Source organism: Gymnoscopelus microlampas (assembly GCF_963454915.1).
Source record: "Gymnoscopelus microlampas genome assembly, chromosome: 2".
NCBI classification, from domain to species: domain Eukaryota; kingdom Metazoa; phylum Chordata; class Actinopteri; order Myctophiformes; family Myctophidae; genus Gymnoscopelus; species Gymnoscopelus microlampas.
This window is the reverse complement of record NC_139939.1, coordinates 38,951,940-38,973,461: the sequence shown is the minus strand read 5'-3', so window position 1 is coordinate 38,973,461 and position 21,522 is coordinate 38,951,940. Positions and strand designations below refer to the sequence as shown.

General features: G+C 40.9%; 1 protein-coding gene across 6 annotated transcripts in view; it reads right to left on the bottom strand.

Annotated features, from left to right (window-relative positions):
* Positions 1-9,284: 9,284 nt before the first annotated feature.
* Positions 9,285-21,522, bottom strand: part of lrba (LPS-responsive vesicle trafficking, beach and anchor containing) — a 294,320-nt gene continuing 282,082 nt past the window's right edge. For all 6 annotated transcript variants that reach the window (XM_084068296.1, XM_084068297.1, XM_084068299.1 and 3 more), the window contains exons 53-56: positions 18,787-18,888; positions 17,743-17,939; positions 11,331-11,482; positions 9,285-10,498 (exon numbers count right to left, since the gene is read on the bottom strand). In XM_084068296.1, the coding sequence (XP_083924422.1) occupies positions 10,408-10,498; positions 11,331-11,482; positions 17,743-17,939; positions 18,787-18,888 (542 nt within the window). In that variant the 3' untranslated portion in view covers positions 9,285-10,407. The remainder of the gene's footprint in view (positions 10,499-11,330; positions 11,483-17,742; positions 17,940-18,786; positions 18,889-21,522) is intronic.

Sequence of the window (21,522 nt, the reverse complement as noted above, 5' to 3'; positions counted from 1 at the left end):
ACAGATGGAAACGCAATAAAATACATAAAATATTAAATATGTGTTGGAATTTATTTCTTAAGACAACAGGTTTTTGGGGAGATTGTGTTGCGAAACTAGAAAAGAAAATGTACAGTAAGTGTTCCTGCTGCTCGCTAGTCTCTCATATGTGGTTCTTTTTACTCACTTATTCTAATTAGTTACTTTTTACTAACTTCAATTACCTTTAAGTAAAAGTAAGAAGGCCAGTGTGAACCATGTTTTTTCCGAAGTTGCTTAATTCTAACCTAAAAAGAAATTCAGCTACTTATTTTAGTTTGCTGATTAAGTTTAAAACGCGAGTAATACACCATCTGGATGTCATCTTGAATGAGATTCAAAAGCCCCTGAAATTAAAATCAGATGTATTTGGAGGAACGTGCAGCTATGGGAATCACACAGGTGAATGAAATCAAGATTCATATTTATTCATAAGGGTCTGCCTATGTTTAGGTTACAGAAGCTGTCACTTTGATCATCAACTTCATGTTCAAATGTGTTTAACGGTCCTGTAGTTTACAGGTAAACACATGATCTATTCTACAGGCTGTAGATCATATGTCACACTAAACAAAAATGGTGCTAAATAGTGCTAAAAGTGGTTCTTTGAATCTTCTACTAGACTCAGATTCTGGCCGCTACACTACCCTCACACCTACGTGGCACCGCCGATCCAACCAATATGTCTGAGTCTGTGCTCAGGAATGTGTCAAAAACTAAAGAAACTCCATGAATTCAAGGCTTCATGGAGTGTGTAATTGATAGAAAATAAGTAATTTTTGGGTGAACTGTTCTTTTAAATGTGTTGTTCAGGGACACTTTGATACATTGCTGAGGCCTGGGTTCAAACCTGGGACTTATGGCTTGCCAGGCAGGTTCTCTAACCGTTCAGCTACAGTATGGACACATCATAAACAGAGATTCTAACGCAATTCTACTCTGTAACAGTAAAGGGGTTTCAGGGGAAACCAGCAAAATGAGGAATAATAATAAAAGACTGTCTTGCTAATAAAGCGTCATGTCTCTCATTTTTTACAATGTATTTGATATTACCTTTATATTATTTAATACATTATGCATTTCATCCTCTATATATTGTCCAGCAACCTTTATGATAAAGGCGAAAAAAGATAGTAGACCCGTGGGAGCCAGATTGTTCTATACCAGTCTATACCACAACTAATGGTAATGACAGTAGACAATGACAGTGATGAACAACAATTGTTACAGTAATTTGATGAATAATGCAAATGCAAATGGCCAATCAAAATCCTTCTGTATTTTCAGGGCATCTGTATTAGGCTACCACCATGTGTTTACAGAAGGTCATCATTCATCCTGCTCACATCATTAGTTATCATTCTTGGTAACTCGTCATTAAATGTGCCAATTCATTGTTATGAGTCCTAACACATCTTTCAAATATCACTTAATATGTGACACAGATGAGTTTCATTGCTTGCATGTAATAGCTACTTCTGTTGATGCACATTTCTCATCATTTCATTTTGCTTGACTCCATTATTCTTACAGATCGTTTTAGTAGGAACAAGTCAATAGGCTACAGCTGTAGAAATATTGTGTTAGGTTATTACAAAATACACACCCTATGTATCTCTCAAGGACACTGCACACATACTATAGGCTGTAGGCTAATAGCAAACACAAATAGGTCTAAATGAATGAAATAATTGTACATGATAAATAAAAACGAAATAATGTTCCTACATGTCAAGGTTTCAAGCCAGGATGACGTGCATTCAATAATGACATCAAAGTGCTTGAGTGAGCATTACTTTCTGTGGGGCATCATTTACAGTGCAATGTACACAATGAAAACCCTATCTAATTCAAAGTATTTTATAAATCGCCATCATTTTGGTCTGCTGCCACAGATAGGAGGTTATTATTCCATCAAGAAATACAAATATATAATGAACAAAGCATGCACACCCAGATCCAAGTGATCAAATGCACAGCAACATCCTATGCTTAAACCACAATGAAATTAAAACATGCAGTCAGTAAAGTTGCAACTTTACTAAGAATATAGGGTTTAAGTGAAAATATCAATACCACAATGTAGAGATATGCTTTGCATCTAAATTCTAAAAGGATAAGTATTTCCCTCCCATCTGAATGTTTCATGTCTCTGTGGATCAAGAGATGTGTCACTGTTTATGAATCAAAGATTTTAAGGTTCAAAGCTCCTAAAGAACATTTTCACTGTCCATCCAAATTCTAAAAGGTGGGTTAAGTATTACGTCCTCCCATGCATTTTCCATGCCAGCGTAGCTCAAGAGATAATTCCAGGGTTTATAAACGTAAAATTTAGGATTCAAAGCTCCCACAGAACATTTTCATTGTATGTCTAAATTCTACTATTATGTTCTCAGTTGCATCTTTGCACCATGGCTTAAGAGAAAACTCTGGGGTTTATAAACCGAAGGTTTAAGGTTCGAAACTCCTGGAGCACATTTTCACTGTCTATCTAAATTCTAAAAGGTGGTTTAAGTATTATGTTCTCATTTGTATTGTCCATACCTGTGTGGCTCAAGAGATAAATCCAGGGTCTGAAAATAGAAGGTTTAGGGTTCAAACCTCCTGTAGAATATTTTCCCTGTCCATCTAAATTCAATATGGTGGGTTAAGTATGACGTTCCCGATTGTACTTTCCATGCCAGCGTGGCTTAAAAGATAAATACGTGGTTCTTAAACCCAGGGTTCCTGGTTCAAAGCTCACTCAAAACAACTCAAACAACAACTTAAACAAAAACTGAAAGGGTAAAACAACTAAAATGAAACTGTGGTCAATACAAACTGGTGATAGAAAAAAAACACTAAACAATACAAATAATACCTCAATCAAATTAATGTGAAAAAACAGCGTTCATAAATTCACAAAACCAAAAAAAAGAAAAACTCTGCATAATATGTACATTTCTTAAGCTCCTCCCCCTGGGGGTGGGCTCCCTCCATGCTCCTCCCTCTCCTACCTGATTCTTAAGCTCCTCCCCCTGGAGGTGGGCTCCCTCCATGCTCCTCCCTCTCCTACCGGAGCTAAAAGAGGGCGTGAGGAGGGAGGCGGGCTTCATCCATGCTTCTCGCCTTAAAAAGACCGAAAATTGAGATCTTCCCTGACCAAGATTCAAACCCACAACCATCCGCTTGTGAAGCCTATGCTTTTCTCTTGCACCACCAGGCCTTTCACATTAATCAGGATTTTGAGGTTATATTTAAAGTTAAAACAAGAGGTGACAGGTCAAAAGACGAAAATCCACAGCAAACACCTCTACCCCTGACAGAATGACTGAATCTACTAGATGCACCCTCTGATGATCAGGGAAAGGGTTCATTATGACACAACAAGGTAGAAGCAACATTGTCAAGTGATGTAACCTGGTTGTGTCAATTGAAGTATTTTTCATAAGAATATTATAATATACAGGAAAACTGTGGAACAATGAAACGTGGAATTAAACATAATCCTCTGTTGCAGTGAAATGAAATGTTTTTTTTTTTTTTTACATAATGATGATTTTTAGAAAACGTGTTTTCTCTGCATTATGTCCCGCTCAATGTGACAAAATCTGCCAAAAAATACATCTAGAGATAATGCTAATACAATCTATTTTGATTTTATATTTTAAAATAAAGTCATATTTTTAGGCACACTTTCATTCTCCATCTAAATTCTACTAGGTTAAGTATTTCGTTCTCACTTGCATTTTCTGTGCCAGCGTGGCACAAGACATAATGTCAGGGGTTTATAAACCGAAGGTTCTAGGTTCAAAGCTCAAACTCATCAAACAACTAAAACAACTGTGAAATCTAACTGGTGTGATTAAAAAAGCTGGTTCAAATGCCTCAATAAAAAACTAAAACTACCATGAAATCATACCATGAAAAAAAACACATTAACAGCTGTCAAATTAATAAACAATGGGAAAAAGAAACTAAAGGGGGAAAAAACAACAAATAACAGTCTCAAAAAAAGACACACTAAAGGATTGTTCAGAGTTATGTTTGACCATTTGAAAATAGATCTACAAATCACAACGCATTGTGAGTTTGTAGATCTGCTATTTTCAAAAGATTTGGATACATTTTGAAAACTTGAAATGGGACTTCTGCACTTTAAGTACATTTTGATGCCAATACTTTTGAATTCCTGACTTTTACTTTAGGGTAGTGATACTTTTAAAATGTGAGTACTTTTTCCACCACTGTTTCTTAGTTGTCTACTGTCTTGCATGCTCTTCAGCAGTGGTGGAAGAAGTAAACCCCAGCATCTCTATTCTCGGGGGGAACATTCATTCAAATTAACAAAGTTACAAGCTCACAACGTGTCGACGTGTTGTGAGCTTGTAGATTAACTATTTTTAGTGAAGAGATGTGGTGTAGACAGGAAAAAGGTAAGCGGTCCAAGTAAAGTTGCAACTTTACTAGAGCGTTTAAGTGAAAATATCAATACCACAATGTAGAAATATACTGTGCATCTAAATTCTAAAAGGATAAGTATTTCCTTCCCATCAGAATGTTTCATGTCTCTGTGGCTCAAGAGATGTGTCACTGTTTATGAACCAATGTTTTTAAGGTTCAAAGCTCCTAAAGAACATTTTAGCTGTCCATCCAAATTCTAAAAGGTGGGTTAAGTATTACGTCCTCCAATGCATTTTCCATGCTAGCGTAGCTCAAGAGATTATTCCAGAGTTTTTAAACGTAAGATTTAGTATTCAAAGCTCCCACAGAACATCTTCCTTGTACGTATAAATCCCGAAAAGGTGGGTTAAGTATTACGTTCTCAGTTGCATCTTTCATGCCACCACGGCTTAAGAGAAAGCTCTGGGGTTTATAAACCGAAGGTCTGGAGTTTGAAACTCCTGGAGCACATTTTCACTGTCCATCTAAATTCTAAGAGGTGGTTTAAGTATTACGTTCTCATTTGGATTGTCCATACCTGTGTGGCTCAATAGATAAGTACAGGGTCTGAAAGCAGAAGGTTTGGAGTTCAAAGCTCCTGAAGAACATTTTCACTGTCCATCTAACTTCTAAAAGGTGGGTTAAGTATGACGTTCCCAATTGTAACTTGTATGCCAGCGTGGCTTAAAGGATACATACGTGGTTCATAAACCCAGGGTTCCTGGTTCAAAGCTCAGGTTTAGGGTTCAAACCTCCTGTAGAACATTTTCACTGTCCATCTAACTTCTAAAAGGTGGGTTAAGTATGACGTTCCCAATTGTAACTTGTATGCCAGCGTGGCTTAAAGGATAAATACGTGGCTCATAAACCCAGGGTTCCTGGTTCAAAGCTCAGGTTTAGGGTTCAAACCTCCTGTAAAACATTTTCCCTGTTCATCTAAATTCAATATGGTATGGTTGGTTAAGTATGACGTTCCCAATTGTACTTTCCATGCCAGCGTGGCTTAAAAGATAAATACGTGGTTCATAAACCCAGGGTTCCTGGTTCAAAGCTCACTCAAAACAACTCAAATAACAACTAAACAAAAACTGAAAGGGTAAAACAACTAAGGTGAAACTGTGGTCAATACAAACTGGTGATGAAAAAAAAAAACAATAAACAATGAAAAAAAAACTATACAAAAAAAAAAACATTGATCAAATTAATGTGAAAAAAGGGCTCACAAAATCGCAAAACAATAAAAAAAAAACTTTGCATAATATGTAAATTCCTTAAGCTCCTCCCCCTGGAGGTGGACTCCCTCCATGCTCCTCCCTCTCCTACCGGAGCTAAAAGAGGGCGTGAGGAGGGAGGCGGGCTTCATCCATGCTTCTCGCCTTAAAAAGACCGAAAATTGAGATCTTCCCTGACCAAGATTCAAACCCACAACCATCCGCTTGTGAAGCCTATGCTTTTCTCTTGCACCACCAGGCCTTTCACATTAATTAGGATTTTGAGGTTATATTTAAAGTTAAAGCAAGAGGTGACAGGTCAAAAGACGAAAATCCACAGCAAACACCTCTACCCCTGACAGAATGACTGAATCTACTAGATGCACCCTCTGATGATCAGGGAAAGGGTTCATTATGACACAACTGAGATTTAGGTTGTTTAAAACAATCTGTTAGAAAACCTTTACTCTGAGCCTGAACCCAGATTTACACCTTCATTGAAAGCAAACAGAGAGATGTTTCGTAATGTCATAACAATTCCTACCCTTTTTGTCATTTATAAATTCCTTAGTTTCAGATGATCAAAACTATAGCAGTTTTGGTGTTAAATCAAGTAGACTACATTGTTCTCACTTTGGACTGGACATTAGAAAATATGTCTGTAAAGTGTTCAACTATAGTTCCTCAAACAGAGCTGTATTATGACCACAGATCCTCTTTGATTAGCTGAATTAAGTTTGAGAAAATACCACTTTGCACTCATGGCATGCTGCATATCAATCAAATCAATTATCAATTATAGGCCGAGCTCCATACTTTATTGTATTCTAGTGACTCAGGGATAACAAATTACGTAAATTGAATCCAACCACTTAAATGTAATGTATTTATTGCAACAACCAACCAAACGGCTAAGTTTGTAACAAAATGAGGAAACAAAGAAGGTTTAAATTATTTTATTAAAACTAACTTAACCCCATATGGGTAACCGGTGTCCCTCAGGGCTCAATACTAGTGAATTTTCTGTTTTGTGTTATTGTGGGGAAAGCTTTGGCTGAAAATAGCCTATCGACAAGCTCACAACGTGTCGTAGTGAGCTTGTCAATTGGCTATTTTCTGCTATAGCTATCCCCACAATACGGATACTGGGGTGGTTAACAGTGCTTAAAGGGCAAGACCACTTTGGTAGACGTTTGGGTTGTGTAGTTACCTTTCCAAAGGTGGGCAAGAAATCTAAAATAATTGCTCCATTGATAATTCAAAATATGCTCATTGAATTACATTGTATGCTGAAACAGCTCTCAAAGTCACTCTTTTAGCACAAACGAACGCAAATAAAGTTGATTCAGACAATATAAAACATCACCAAACCCAGTACCGTTTGTTTTTGAAATAAGGCTAACATCCTGTTGATTTTGCCATTTTTATTAAAAAGAAAACCCGGACTGGATCCGCAGACCAGGATTCGGATCTTCAAATAGTAAAATCAGCAGGAAGTTTGACATTTTTATTTAAAAAAAAACAGTACTGGGTTTGGTGATGTTCTATATTGACTGAATCGCTTTGTGTTCGTTGATGTGCTAAAAGCGTGTCTTTAAGAGCTGTTTTACCGTACAATGTAGGCATATTTTGAATGATCAATTTCTATTCAATGGCACAATTATTTTAGATTTCTTGTTCACCTTTGGAGTTACATCATGGCAAGGTAACTAACTATACAACCAAAACCTCTACCAAAGTGGTCTTGTCCTTTAACAACCGAAATCCAAAAGGCTGGAGTGCTTCCAGTGAGCTTCATGGTGAGAGAGAGGACAAAAGTGAAGTCCAACCACCTACTTTATAGAGGACAATCCAGGTGGGCCAGATCTCCACTGATGACATACTCCGCCCTCCAATCATTCTGAAACACATGACACATGGTTAGTAACCATGACAACCACACCAGTTACCCTGACAACCCCTAGGATTGTCACAAGAATTAAATATAAAAATAGATAGCTGTGCTGAAATTTTCTTTTTTTTAACAACAGGACTGTATGGCATTTTGTTTAAACTAAAGTATTGTATGACTTCAATTTTTATGACACAGTTGATTTCTTATACCAGGGGTCTTCAACCTTTTCAGGCCAAGGACCCCTTAGCTGAGACAGAGATGAAGCAGGACCCCCTCTACATATTGTATAAAATTGTGTTTCAGATTAAACTTTATTGTTTACTTGGTCTGCTCTTTTTCCCCTCTACATCTATCTCTTTGCCAAAAATAGCCGATCTACAAGTTCACAATGTGAGTTTGTAGATCTGCTATTTTTGGCAAAGAGGCTAGGTGTAGAGGGAAAAAAGAGCAGACTAGGTAAAAAGAAATGTTTTTATCTGAAACACAATTGTATACAATATAGAGGGGGTCATCTCTCTCTCAGCTAGGGGGTCCCTGGCCTGAAAACGTTGAAGACCCCTGGGTTAGACCTACAACCAACTACCAATTACAGTCTCCCATATGAATCCTGGGCCCTGATTGGTCACCCACATCTTGTGGAGCAGGAAATGGATTCTCTATGGAGCGGTGCCAGACCCAAATCGCAGAGTGCAATTTTTTTTTTGCACTTGCAGATTCATCTGGTCCCAGGCTAAATAATCATTGCCATAAATGTTTTGTGCTCTCAGTCGATAGTCTTCTTTCAATTACCATTATATGCGTTTTTGTAAATTATGGTCCCATTAATTATGGACCAATAGTGTGGCCATGATTGATAACACATCACTCCAATGAACAGCATCAGCCAATGAGGTATCTACATATATATACGGCATCTATGGGTAACATTTCTCACTAAATTCATGTAATGGCAGAGATCTGCGCTGTGAGGAGTGCATTTTTCTAGTTACTTGAATCACTTTTAAGTGCTTTTTCTCAAATGACATGCAAATGTGTAAGTGTTTTGCCATTGCATGGCAGGCACACAATGCATTTACACCAAGACCGGTCAAGTTATAAAATTCCATTTTATTGTCAGAACTCAGCACACATCAAAAACACTCCAAATTGATTGCCAAAAATATTGAGTGATACATAAAGATACAGTAGATCTAGTTTCATCACAGACTCAAACCACAGCAAGTTCAGAGCAAAAGACAAAAATGGAATGTTTTCTCAAAACCAAAGGATGTTTTATTTCTATTGAGGGCTCATGGGAAATGTAGTACATTTTTAGTGCTGGACTTGAATCAAATGTACACCTGTAAAATTAAGCCCTTGCTTTCATTGCACACCTCTCTGCTATTAAGCTGCTTTGGAAGGACTCAAACAGGACTTAGGGATAGGACTAGGGATATCATTGTGGAAATGCAGCAGCTAGCAGGTAAAGCTACAAGTGAAAATGCCCCCATGTCAGTCAACTGTAATACCCGTCCCCCTTCCCAACATAGATATTGAATCTGCCCTGCAAAGTGTGGTAAAAGGCAGACTATAGTAACTACCTTTTTTGCATGTTATAAAAATGACAGGGTTTAGATTTTAGATCGACAGTAATTACACGCATAAATTAATGCTGTTCAACAATGTACTAGGATACCTGCTCATTGACATGGCAGGGCTGCTGTTCTTTTTTTCCCTTCTTTTTTTATTCTTTGGGGGGGGGGGGGGTAGTTCAGTCAGTTAAGAAACGACTTTCATCATAATTAATGGAGGTGCCATTATAAAACTACATCATTATTACATCTCACAAATGCTATTGCTGGAAGGCCCACACACCCTCATATTATGTGCATTTGCTCTGTCTTACTGGTATCATGGGCTGTGCATGGAAAGGCTTTCTCTCAGCAGTCATACAGGGACAAAGCTGCGCATTCTAAAGCTTAAGTTATACTCCATCGCTTGCCAACAAGAATACCATCATACTACAGTGTTTAAATTAGACTTTCGCATTAGACCCAAATTAGATCTTCTCCACTAAGTCACTATGCAATATTTTAAACCAAGCATACAATCTAAATACTTCCCAGTACATGACCCTGTGAGAAAGACTTCCGACCCAATATTGGATCCTGACCCACCATGTAAGAAGCGCAGGTTAAAGAGTAAATAAGATATGCGTTCTTTGCCCATTGTGTGGACTATGTTTGGGTATATATTTATATTCCCTCTTTATTGTATGCTCTTTGTCCAATAACACAGACTAACCCAGCTTTTGCTGAGATACAAGTTATCTGCTGACACTCCACAGTAGCAAAAATAACACATAACAACAGTGTAGTAATTAATTCCCCGCCTGTTCACACTTACTGGAAAAAAGAGAAAAAAAACAGAAATCACTCACCCTGTGTACACAAATATTTGGATTCTTAAGTGAATAGATAAGGTCCAAGAGCTAGCTCCGCACAAACCTCTTATCTTCCTCCCGAGGATGAAAATAGACTCTCGCAGCTAAAAATAGATTTTGTTTTTTGTTTTGTAACTGTAAAGTATATAACCCCCACCCTATGATTTATATTATATGAAAAGTTGTATATTTTTCTAGAGGATCTACAAAATATAGCAATGCCCTTCATTTTAAAAATAGTTTTAATTCTTCTGATATAACAGGACGCATTTCTTTCTTCATTTTGTGTCGAGATTACATTCAGGACATCAGTATGTGTGGACAGGAGTAGTGCTATAGACAGGAGTCAAAAGGAGGCGTTTTGTGATAGGTCACTGCAGAACTGGAGTCGTCTTAGATCCGGGGTTATTGTGGCTGGTACTGGAACTCAGTACCAGGTATCAGTAGCGAGTCTGGTACTCATGGTGCCATCTGTTGAAGTCGTTGTAGAAGAGCACGATGCTGCCAGACGCCATGCCAGTTATAATGCACCTTTAGGGTTAAGAAAAAGAAACGTCACCTATCAAAAGTCTATTTCATGGCCTGAGGCTTTTCCATAATGTAGCAGGCATGGTTGGTCTGGCCTTAGGCCATGCCACAGGTATAGGAAAAAATGTATAAAAGTCAGCAGGTACAACTGCATCCAAGACACATTGATGATGCAAGAAATAACATAGAATTAAACTTTCATGCCTGCAGATCCAACTAGGAATGTGTTGCCAGGTTGGTTACTGCTACCAGCAACACAACATTGTCTGTTTTGAAAAATGTGAAAATAGTAGGAAATGACAAGCTCAGAAATCTGAATTTGGAGTAGGAAAGAGAAATTTGATTTGATCTTTCATGTTTTAAAGCTATGTGTAAATGGGGCCTATGGCAGGTCTCAGTCCATGCATTACAGATAGGGTCCTGAATAGAGGCTCCGGACGTCTCTGCCATTTCCCCTTTAACCCATTAAGACCTGAGGCCGATTCTACAAATGCCTTATAAATCAGTAGTTCTCACACTTCCAAGACTTTACAAAAAATGTTCAATAATAGCAGATGTACAAGCTCGCAAGAGTGGCACGAAGTGACACGCTGTGAGCTTGTATATCTGCTATTTTTGAATAGCCAACGCTAAAATCTAAAATGACTCAGATGCTTTCCCGGTTTTAACAGGTTAAAATGTTTCTGCCCTCTGCATGTACCTTTATATAATATTATTGTTGGGACACGCAATGGCTCTTTCACCACTTGTCAAAATAAAAGTGTGTGTGTGTGTGTGTGTGTGTGTGTGTGTGTGTGTGTGTGTGTGTGTGTGTGTGTGCGCGTGTGTGTTTTACCTCTGGTCATGAGACATGGCCATGGAGCGAATGCCTGCATCACAGCCTGGGTAGGTGAAGAGCTGCTTCAGGTCGTAGACCCGCCACACAGACACTACCCCTCCGTCTCCACCGGTCAGCAGGTACTGGCCGTCACGACTGAGCTGCATGGCCTGCAACACACGCAGAGACAACATACACATCTTTAATGGTCCTGTGAGAGAACGGGAAGTTGTTGTGTTTAAAAATAAATGTGTTCCCCATTAATGGTACCTGGGTAGTGGGTACACGAAAATATCAGAATTATAAGCTCACGACGTGTTATGAGCTTGTATATTGTTTTTAGTTTTTTTTAATATTTGGAACATTTGCGCCTCTAATGACATGCCTAAAATAGGGATCCCATGTTGAAAGTGGTTAAGACCTGTATCTTAAGACCCACTCATGGCATAGGCCCTAGATCAAATCCCAGCCAGAGCCTTCTCTCCTGTACTGACTCTATGTGTCTCCATAAAGAAAAACTACCATGGGGAGCGTGTACTGGTCGTTTCCCGTTTAGAAAATAAAACATCACATAATATGGTGCATATTATGCACACACCAGTTACTCATATTGCTGTGGTGCTGTGACATGGCCAACGAGCTCAAGTCTGCAATACTGCCGTCCTTGGAGGCTTTACAAACACTGATCCCCAACCAGCCGCAAAGATGGCTCCCCACAGCGAGGCTCTGAGATTTACTCATCTGCTCTTCCTGAAAACTGTGTTACAGTTTAACACGCCCCTCCGGGAAACCAGCCGCATACACAAATCTGGCTGTGTGCTGTACTGTGTTATGCGCACAATACATAGTGATTATTGAAACTGGAGCAGACAGAAGCATCAATCAGAGCGTAACCAAGACTGATGAATTGATGAGGCGGCATAGACATTCCACCGGCCTCCAAAGATGCTAATTTAGAGTGAAGCTTTGTACTTATGATGCAAAAGGCAACCATAGTTCAGCCACAGTTAGCTTGTGGAGACAATTCAAGGGAAATGCTTCAATCATAGCTGTCACATGTGTTGAAGTAAACCCGTTCGTTGAAGGGGAAAAGGAATAACTTCAATGGAAGTTCTTAAGTTGAAAATCTCAAATTTAACTTCTCATTTGTGTTGAACATGGAGATATTGAACACTGCCTCAAGAACGGGAAGTGCGTTTTGACGATAATAAGACATGTCACAATTTAATTTGAGCAAATATGGTGTATGTTATGTTTAGGAACGGCCCATAACTCAGCTTAATGAGAGATGTGTTTCATATTCTGATCACACAAATGCTTATTTACGCAGACATGCGCGTACATGCACGTGCACACACACACCAACAGAAACACAGACAGACCTACATATACACAAACAGACACATACTGTGTACACACACACACACACACACACACACTATATGCTGGCATGTGGACTGAGCCACAGCGTTAGATCTTGTTCCCAGATGGCAGTGAATGGAGCATGACAGAGCACAGCATTCTGTTCTCATCAGTTTGGTTCTGATCCATTCCTCACTGTGTACTGGAAAGTCTTACGTTTCAGCGATCACAGTTAATCTGACAACAACGATAAAGACCATCCTCAGAATGAAATCAACGCACTTAACCCATTCAATCCGGGAACGCATCCGGGTCATTTTAGATTTCTTTGGCTATTAAAAAAATGGCAGATATACAAGCTCATAGTGCGGCACCGAGTGCCGCGCCATGAGCTTGTAGATCTGCAATTTGTAAAAGAATCGTGAAAATGTGTGTAAATCTTTGAATATATTTTTAAAGCATTTTTAAAACATTTGTAACTCAAATCTTTGCTTCTGGAGGTCCCTGGAACAAATTATTTTGAGATGGGGATCCGCGGCCAAATATATATAATTTTGGGGGTCCTTGACATGAAAAAGTTTGACTACCAGTGATATTATAGCAACAAACATTTTTTAGAAACCTGCTAGGATTTAGAAGACATTTTTAGATGCGTTGCCGGACTGAATGGGTTAAACAAAACACAACTGTGGTGCGCGTCAGAGGAAGAGGGGAAATCAATTATGGCTCCCTTGTGTTGAATATGAAATGTGAAACAATGCCAGGAGAACATTTGACAATAATCTACCCAAAGTTCAAGAGAGAAAACATGGCTCCCAAATCCAGTTCTAATGAGTTTTCACATTACGCCTTCTGCTCCTCTCTCACCCATCATCTTGGTGGCTCTATTCCAGCGGTTCCCCAACCTTTTCTGGATCGTGGCCCAGTCGTTCGCAGCCCACCCATCTGACCACTTAACACGGCTGCCATGTTAAGTGGTCAGAGAGGAGAGCGGCATGCATTTTCAGACCATGTTTATTTTAATGATCAATCAATCAATCAATTGTGTTTTCCGGCTTGGACCAATGGAACTAACGTTGTATACTTTAACCCATTAAGACGGGGAAAGCAACCACTTGAACCACTATTTTATACTTAGGCTATTCAAAAATAGCAGATATGCAAGCTCATAGCGAGTGCCGCGCTATGAGCTTGTATATCTGCTATTTTTGAAAAATCGTGAACATTTGTGCTAATCTTTGAATACATATATTTTTAAAGCGAACATTTGTAACTCAAATCTTTGCTTCTGGGGGTCCCTGGAACTAAAATAGTCATAGCGAGTGCCGCGATATGAGCTTGTAGATCTGCTATTTTTGAAAAATCATGAAAATGTGTGCAAATCTTTGAATATATATATTTTTAAAGCGAACATTTGTAACTCAAATCTTTGCTTCTGGGGGTCCCTGGAACTAAATATTTTGATAGGGGTCCGCGGCCAAATACATATAATTTCGGGGGTCCTTGACATGAAAAAGTTTGAGAACCACTGATATTATAGCAACATAAGTGTTTCAGAAAACTGTTATATCCTCACGGCCCACTAGGTTGGGAACTCATCTGGTATGAGGAGTGGTTCTATATTCACTGGTTCCAGTGACTATGTGCTAAACTGTGGACTGTAATGGAAGTCCGTGACCCTTGTGACGCCCGGTGGGAGACAGACTGTGGAGAGAGCTGGCAGACGAGGCCGCCGAGCCAGGTAGGGGAGGCTCCCTGACAGATATTATAAATCAACCCCCCGCTGTCGCCGGGCGCTTAAACAAGATGGCCGACGGCTCTGCGGGGGCTAAGATGGCCTCCTAAGCTCGGGTGACAAGAAAAAATGACTCCAGCAGAAACACATGTCTCTTTTTTTATACCCATATTTCCTAGCATTTCATTTATGGGGGGTTGGATTCAGTGCCTGGGAAAGTAACAAAACTAAAAAAAAGTTTTAATTTATGATGCTGTTAAACCCCCCCCCTCCTTTACATGGATGCAAGGCGGTGAGAGACAGATCTGGTGGAATGGTTCCACAGGCAGAGTTCTATTAGTGACTATAATCCATTCAACATGGCCATAGTCCTTACGCTGTGTAACCACTTGAAACCTAGCATCCCTATTCTGGGAAAACATTTGGCGAAAATAGATCAGTAGATCTTATTTGTAGATCAGCTATTTTAGGCAAAGAGATTTAGTGTAGAGAAGGGGGAAAAAAACTGCGGACCAAGTAGAGTGCCGACCCCGATCAACTAAGTATTAGTTTAGCAAGTACTGTACAGAGGGTAACAGGAGGATCTAACGCATTGTGAGCTTGTAGATCAGTTATTTTCACTATTTTAAAATGTTTTTTTTTAAATGATAATACAAAGGGTTTGGACATACAAGGTTTACACCCGACAGCCACGAAGTGGAAAGATCAGAGTAAATGGCATGAACCCTAGTCGACACATAACAGAATATAAACAGTCACATGAGTGCAAAGAAAACTTATTTAATGCTTCAAAGTAACTAGGATGCCAGGTAAACAGCAAACCCAGCATTTGTCCAAAACAACATGCTATCGAAATAACATTCTTAGCCAAACACACGCGCTGACTCATGGGTACGACTACATAACGGCCAGACCATCTCTCTCTGTCTCTCTCTTAAGTAGACACGGTGAGCCATGGACTAACAGTTACTTATCCTGGAGTCCTGCTGTGCAGAGGCTCCAAGGCCTGGAGAAGCAGCACTAAATACTGCAACAAGTCAGAATCTCCAACTGGGCAGAGAGGGGATCGGGAGGGGAGGGGAGGGGTGGGGTGTGTGTGTGTGTGTGTGTGTGTGTGTGTGTGTGTGTGTGTGTGTGTGTGTGTGTGTGTGTGTGTGTGTGTGTGTGTGTGTGTGGACGGAGGGTTGAGTCACTCGTAGCCTCACTCCAAGATGTTAGGGCTTCCCTAATGGTGTGTGACAGGGCAGGAATTTACAGCAGGGGTGGAGAGGAGAGACGATGAGGCCCTGCCTTGTCCTCGGGACAGTTTCACCTCTGAAATATGGCGGACGTTACGAGAAATATTACACAGGGCAGTCTATGGGGGTTATTTCCTTGAAAGACGTGTAAGTACATAGAGAGACATCATTAGAACGACCCACTGTGCTGCTCATGTATTCACGTGCACGGGAATGCAGGGACTTGTTTTTTTCTCCCCTCTTTATAATGCACAATCATTGTGTGTCTGAGCGGGAAAGTGTGCGTTTGTGTGAGAGACTGTATAGGTCGTGTGTGTGTGTGTGTGTGTGTGTGTGTGTGTGTGTGTGTGTGTGTGTGTGTGTGTGTGTGTGTGTGTGTGTGTGTGTGTGTGTGTGTGTGTGTGTGTGTGTGTGTGTGTGTGTGTGTGTGTGTGTGTCTGTGTGTGTGTGTGTGTGTGTGTGTGTGTGTGTGTGTGTGAGACCGCGTGGGCGAGCGTGCGTGTGCATTTTTGTGTGCACTCATTAATCAGTATTATAGTTAAGTTCTGAAGAGGAGGGGGGAGACAGAAAGAGAGAGAGATGTAGGGCTCCTAAATAGGAAGCAGGTGTGTGATTGTCTGTCAAACCAGACCTGGGGTTACATTTCCCAGGCATACGCCGGAAAACACACACACACACACACACACACACACACACACACACACACACACACACACACACACACACACACACACACACACACACACACACACACACACACACACACACACACACACACACACACACACACACACACACACACACACACACACACACACACACACACACAGGAGGACAGGGAAGGTAGAGGGGCTGTGGTGGTCACCATCTCGTGTCACCCAAGCCGTCAGGGCGGAAATGCAGTGGAAATGGGGGAATGTGTTGTCTGGCGCTGGAGGAGAGGGGAAGTTAATGGGCCAGACCTCAGGGACTGGCCACTCTACTGGCATGTTCTGTAACACTGCTGCCGGCCCGATCCGATCTGACAGCAGCACCCTGGATCAAAGCAACCACTACCTTGTACCGTGTGTGTGTGTGTGTGTGTGTGTGTGTGTGTGTGTGTGTGTGTGTGTGTGTGTGTACAGTTATGTGTATTGTGTGTTCCTTAGAGAGAAAGAAAGAGAGTATGTCTGTGCATGCATGAGATTGTCTTTGTGTGCGTGTGAGAGACAGACATTAGTATGCCCACAGTTCAAATGGCCCATGCATTTCTCAGATCTCCTCAGCAAGTCTTTAATCAGCAAGAAGTCTCTCTCTCTCTCTCTCTCTCTCTCTCTCTCTCTCTCTCTCTCTCTCTCTCTCTCTCTCTCTCTCTCTCTCTCTCTCTCTCTCTCTCTCTCTCTCTCTCTCTCTCTCTCTCTCTGTGAGTGATACACTATTCACTATTGCACTAACCTCCAGAGAATTTATATTTTAAGTACTCTTTAAGTGCCCTAGAGTGATCCACAAGCCAGTAGTTAGATCCACTTTAAATGCATGTCCACTTGTATCAAAAGAGTGAGGTTCTTCAAATGGGTTCTTAGAAGTCTCAACAATCCTCCATTTATTCAGGGGTGGTTAGTTAACAGTGATGCTCTTTCACAGGAGTCATTTAGACTCAAGCTTGCTCAAGGACACTCCAACAATGGTTGCCTATGGCAGGGGAGAGGTTTGACCCTTCAGTTTTCCCACAAAGAAATCAAACCCCTCCCAGCTGATTGAAGTACTGGAAGGGGTGACCTTGTGATCACAAGCCCCTTCACTCACCTCTAGGCCACTGTTTGTCAACCAGTGGTCCATGGCATCATTACAGGTGGTCCATGGAATTATTATTTTCAATGTTTAAAAAAAAATATTGTACCTTTGTTAAATGTATAAAAATATGTTTAAACAATATTAGTCCATCAAATGTATGAAAAATGTTTAGGCGTAGTGTGGGAAACGCTTGAAATGAAATGATTTACACACGTTACGCTGTGACGCATTGTGAGCTTGTAGATCTGCTTGGTACAAAATAAGCTAGTGGTCCAAAGCCCCAAAACGTTTGAGAACCCCTGCTCTAGGCCGACCCCCTCACCTTGATATTCTCGTCCATCTCCATGTGCCCAAGCTGCTTGCCGTTGACGCTGAAAAGACAGAAGTGTCCCTTATCGTAGTAGACGATACAGTGGCCCTCGGTGGACGACTGGATGAGACGGGGCCGCAGGCAGCCCTCGGGGCCTTCCAATGTCCGCAGCAGGTCCCCATTCATGGAATGGATCAGACAGGGTCCCTCTGGACGTGGCATGGAGAAAATGAAACATGGATTAATGAAGGTCGAGCTGTGGGGCTGAGTGACACAAAGACAATATTCATCTGGACATGGAACACACAAAGTTTAATGAACACAGAAGAAGTGTCAGCTGAATGTCCCTGAGTAAACTTCTCTATAGTGGCACCATTTTTTCCTCCATATTTTCTTTGGAAATTGATGGATCCAATGGATTCAAACATTTAAACAGACACACAGACAAAAGGCCCTGTCACTGTTTATTTAACTATAAATATGGGCATATCACTCCTTCACTGGCCTCTCTGCACTGGCTCCCGGTTAAATACAGAATAGATTTTTTTTTTTCATTCAACGTGGAAGAGACTATTTGATGACCGTTGTTAGCATTTTGTAAAAGAAGGAAAATCAGCATAATGGAGAAAACTACACAACCATGGAGCAATGATGAGGTCCAAGCTCTCATCATTTGGTCAGAGAAAAAAAATCTAACAGGAGCTTAAAGGAGCAGTTCACCCAAAAAACGACTTATTTTCTATCAATTACACACCCCATGCAGCATTGAATGAATGGAGATTTGTTTTTGTTTTTGTCTGAGCCAATAATTTGATGACCGGCGGTCTCTCTGGTAGAAGTCTCCAACCTAAGACTCCACTGGTTGATAGAAAATAAGTAATTTTTGGGGCGAACTACTCCTTCAAGGGAATGAATCTACGCAACAACCATATTCTCTATTTTCCCTAGTCAGTGGAAGTCAGTGGAAACAAGAGCAGTGACTAGAAGTGGATGTAGTGTCAGTTCTTGTTAGCTCCTGTTTGGGCAAGTTCTTGTTTTTGGCTCAAATACTCTTACCCTTGCAGCCGCTGATAACCAGACCCAGCTCAGCACACACACTGGCACAGGTCACCTCGCAGTCATGACCCGTAAGGATGGCTCTGGGCGTGACAAACTCTGCTGTGGAAACACACACAAAGACACATGTTAATCTTTGAATCTACAATGAGCAGCATCAAACCTGGACTCAATTCCAGGTTTTGACCAGTAGAGGGCAGCCAATACAAACAAACGTCAGACTGAGTGACCGAATCAGTGATGGTGTTGTGATGATTAGATGAATGAACACAGGAGACGGTGATGCAAAATATGTTATTGTCACCAAATAGGTTCACTTTCTCTCCATGGCTTCCAGGCTCTCCTTTCTTCCATGAATGTAGAATGACATGACGTTTCTGTACAAACTGCAGCCATTGATCAACGCCTGATTACACACTGTGAATGAATGCTGAACACGTATGCAGGAGTGATGTATAGAGTATTGAATCACTGTAAACTTCTGATGTGTCATTTTCTGGGACACGGAAAATATCCAGTGATAACGTTTTTAGTAATAGCATCCTGGGTCACATGTCAAAAGCCTATAAATCCGACATGCCCTGTGGACAGTTTTGTTTTCTATTTTTCCCTCTCCGTGGATGTGCACGTCAGCCTGTTGCTAAGGAAGTGGGCGTTTTGACTGTCTTATCTCGCCTCTCAATACGGCACGCACTGCCAAAGCACTATGGCTGCTCTCTCTCCTCCTCACACGTCACCATCAGCATCCATCTTTCCTTAACGAAGCCCTCACCTCACCGCAAACACACTCACTGGAACCAGATGTCCACAGGACTGCACGCGCACACACACACGCACACGCACACGCACGCACGCACGCACGCACGCACGCACGCACGCACGCACGCACGCACGCACGCGCGCTTACATGTACGCACTTTTTTCTATTCTCTCATATCATTAGATATAATCTAACAAATGTAGATTGATTTGTGGCAGACTGAGCACCCTGCCCCACAGTAGCATCCAGACAGCTAGTAAAACTATGTGACACTCTGTTCCTTACAGTTTAATGGAGCTGGGCTGTGTGTGTGTGCATGTGCGTGTGTGTGTACCAATAAAATTAATTGTAGTGTAAAATGGTGGGTCTCTGGTGACCTTATGTGTCTTTGAAGTGTGCGTGTGTATGTGTGTGTTTATAGATGGGTGTGTGTGTGTGTGTGTGTGTGGGTTCATCGTGGTCAGCAGTGTGGCGGGGTCTCAGAGCCCACAGTGTTGAGTTCATTAGGAGTTCATTATCAGAGGAGGGGGCCCAGCTCCATGCCTTGTATCCACTGACCCACAGCCTTCCCCTTTTACAGTGGGCCCTCAGGTCCGGCCCCAGAGACCCAGGCAGACAGGGGTCGCAGCCAAAGAAGCTAATATTTACGCACATAACTGTTTCAGCAGCACTTGTCTGAATTTGTGCTGTGTGTGTGTGTGTGTGTGTGTGTGTGTGTGTGTGTGTGTGTGTGTGTGTGTGTGTGTGTGTGTGTGTGTGTGTGTGTGTGTGCGCACGCACTGAATCAGGGGCCTATCAAGGCTCAAAGCAAAATTATGTAAAAGAGAAAGAAAACATTTTGCACAAAATAAATTAATCATCATTTGTGACTTTCAAGAGAAGTAAGACAACTGAAAAGAAAAACAGAAGATAATTTACTTCAGGAATTAAATGTCAGAATAAAAGGGGTGGCTTCATCTGCAAGTCAAAGTACCACTGTATCGTTCTAATGAATTATTTATTCCACATGTAATTGATGCTACTTTTTCCTTCAGGATACTCTACTCTTTCCTGGGCGAGGAAAGGCATTAGTTACCAGTGCACTCTACTTATTTACAGTCAACTGCAAAGAGAAATAACACAATGGCATATTTTATGTGCCAGGAATTTCAAACTTATAAGTCTACAATATACGACACCGTCTTGCTGAAGAGGTTGAACTTTGTGGGCGCTTGTTACAGCAGCGGCCTCTGTAATTCAATTATACAACTTTGAAACTCAATACAGGTCAAACGTACGACGGACACTTGAACTTTTCACCAACAAGACACAGCTTCTGTTAAAGTTTAATTAGAGCTTTAAAAATAGAGCTCAACTTCAGCCAGAGAGAGAGACTTTAAATACGGTAAACCAAGCGTTACAAACCAATAGAGTATCTTCACTGACCCTGCTACTGTAGCTATGAGGTCCAGTTGGTCCTGTTTAAAGGTGAGGTCAGTGGAATTTCATTTGATTAAAACATTTCAACATACAGTACTGTGTGATTATTACAGTATGTGTAATAAATCACACACACACACACACACACATGTACACGCGCGCGCGCGCGCGCACGCACGCACGCACACACACACACACACACACACACACACACACACACACACACACACACACACACACACACACACACACACACACACACACACACACACACACACACACACACACACACACACACACTGTAATCAGAAAAAATATTCAGTGTTTTTAATGTCTTTTTAAACCTGTGATCATGCTGAAGGCAGAATAAACAAACGTAAAACATCATCGGTAGCGGTAGGCAGATTTTGTCATTTCAAACATGATTTCTATTTACAAGTTTCTATTAGCTTGGAATCCACATTGAATTACGTAGTGGAGTGAAAGCCATAAGTATACAAAAATACTAATACTAAAGTAAAATACAGAAACTCGTAAAATTTACTTCATTTACCCAT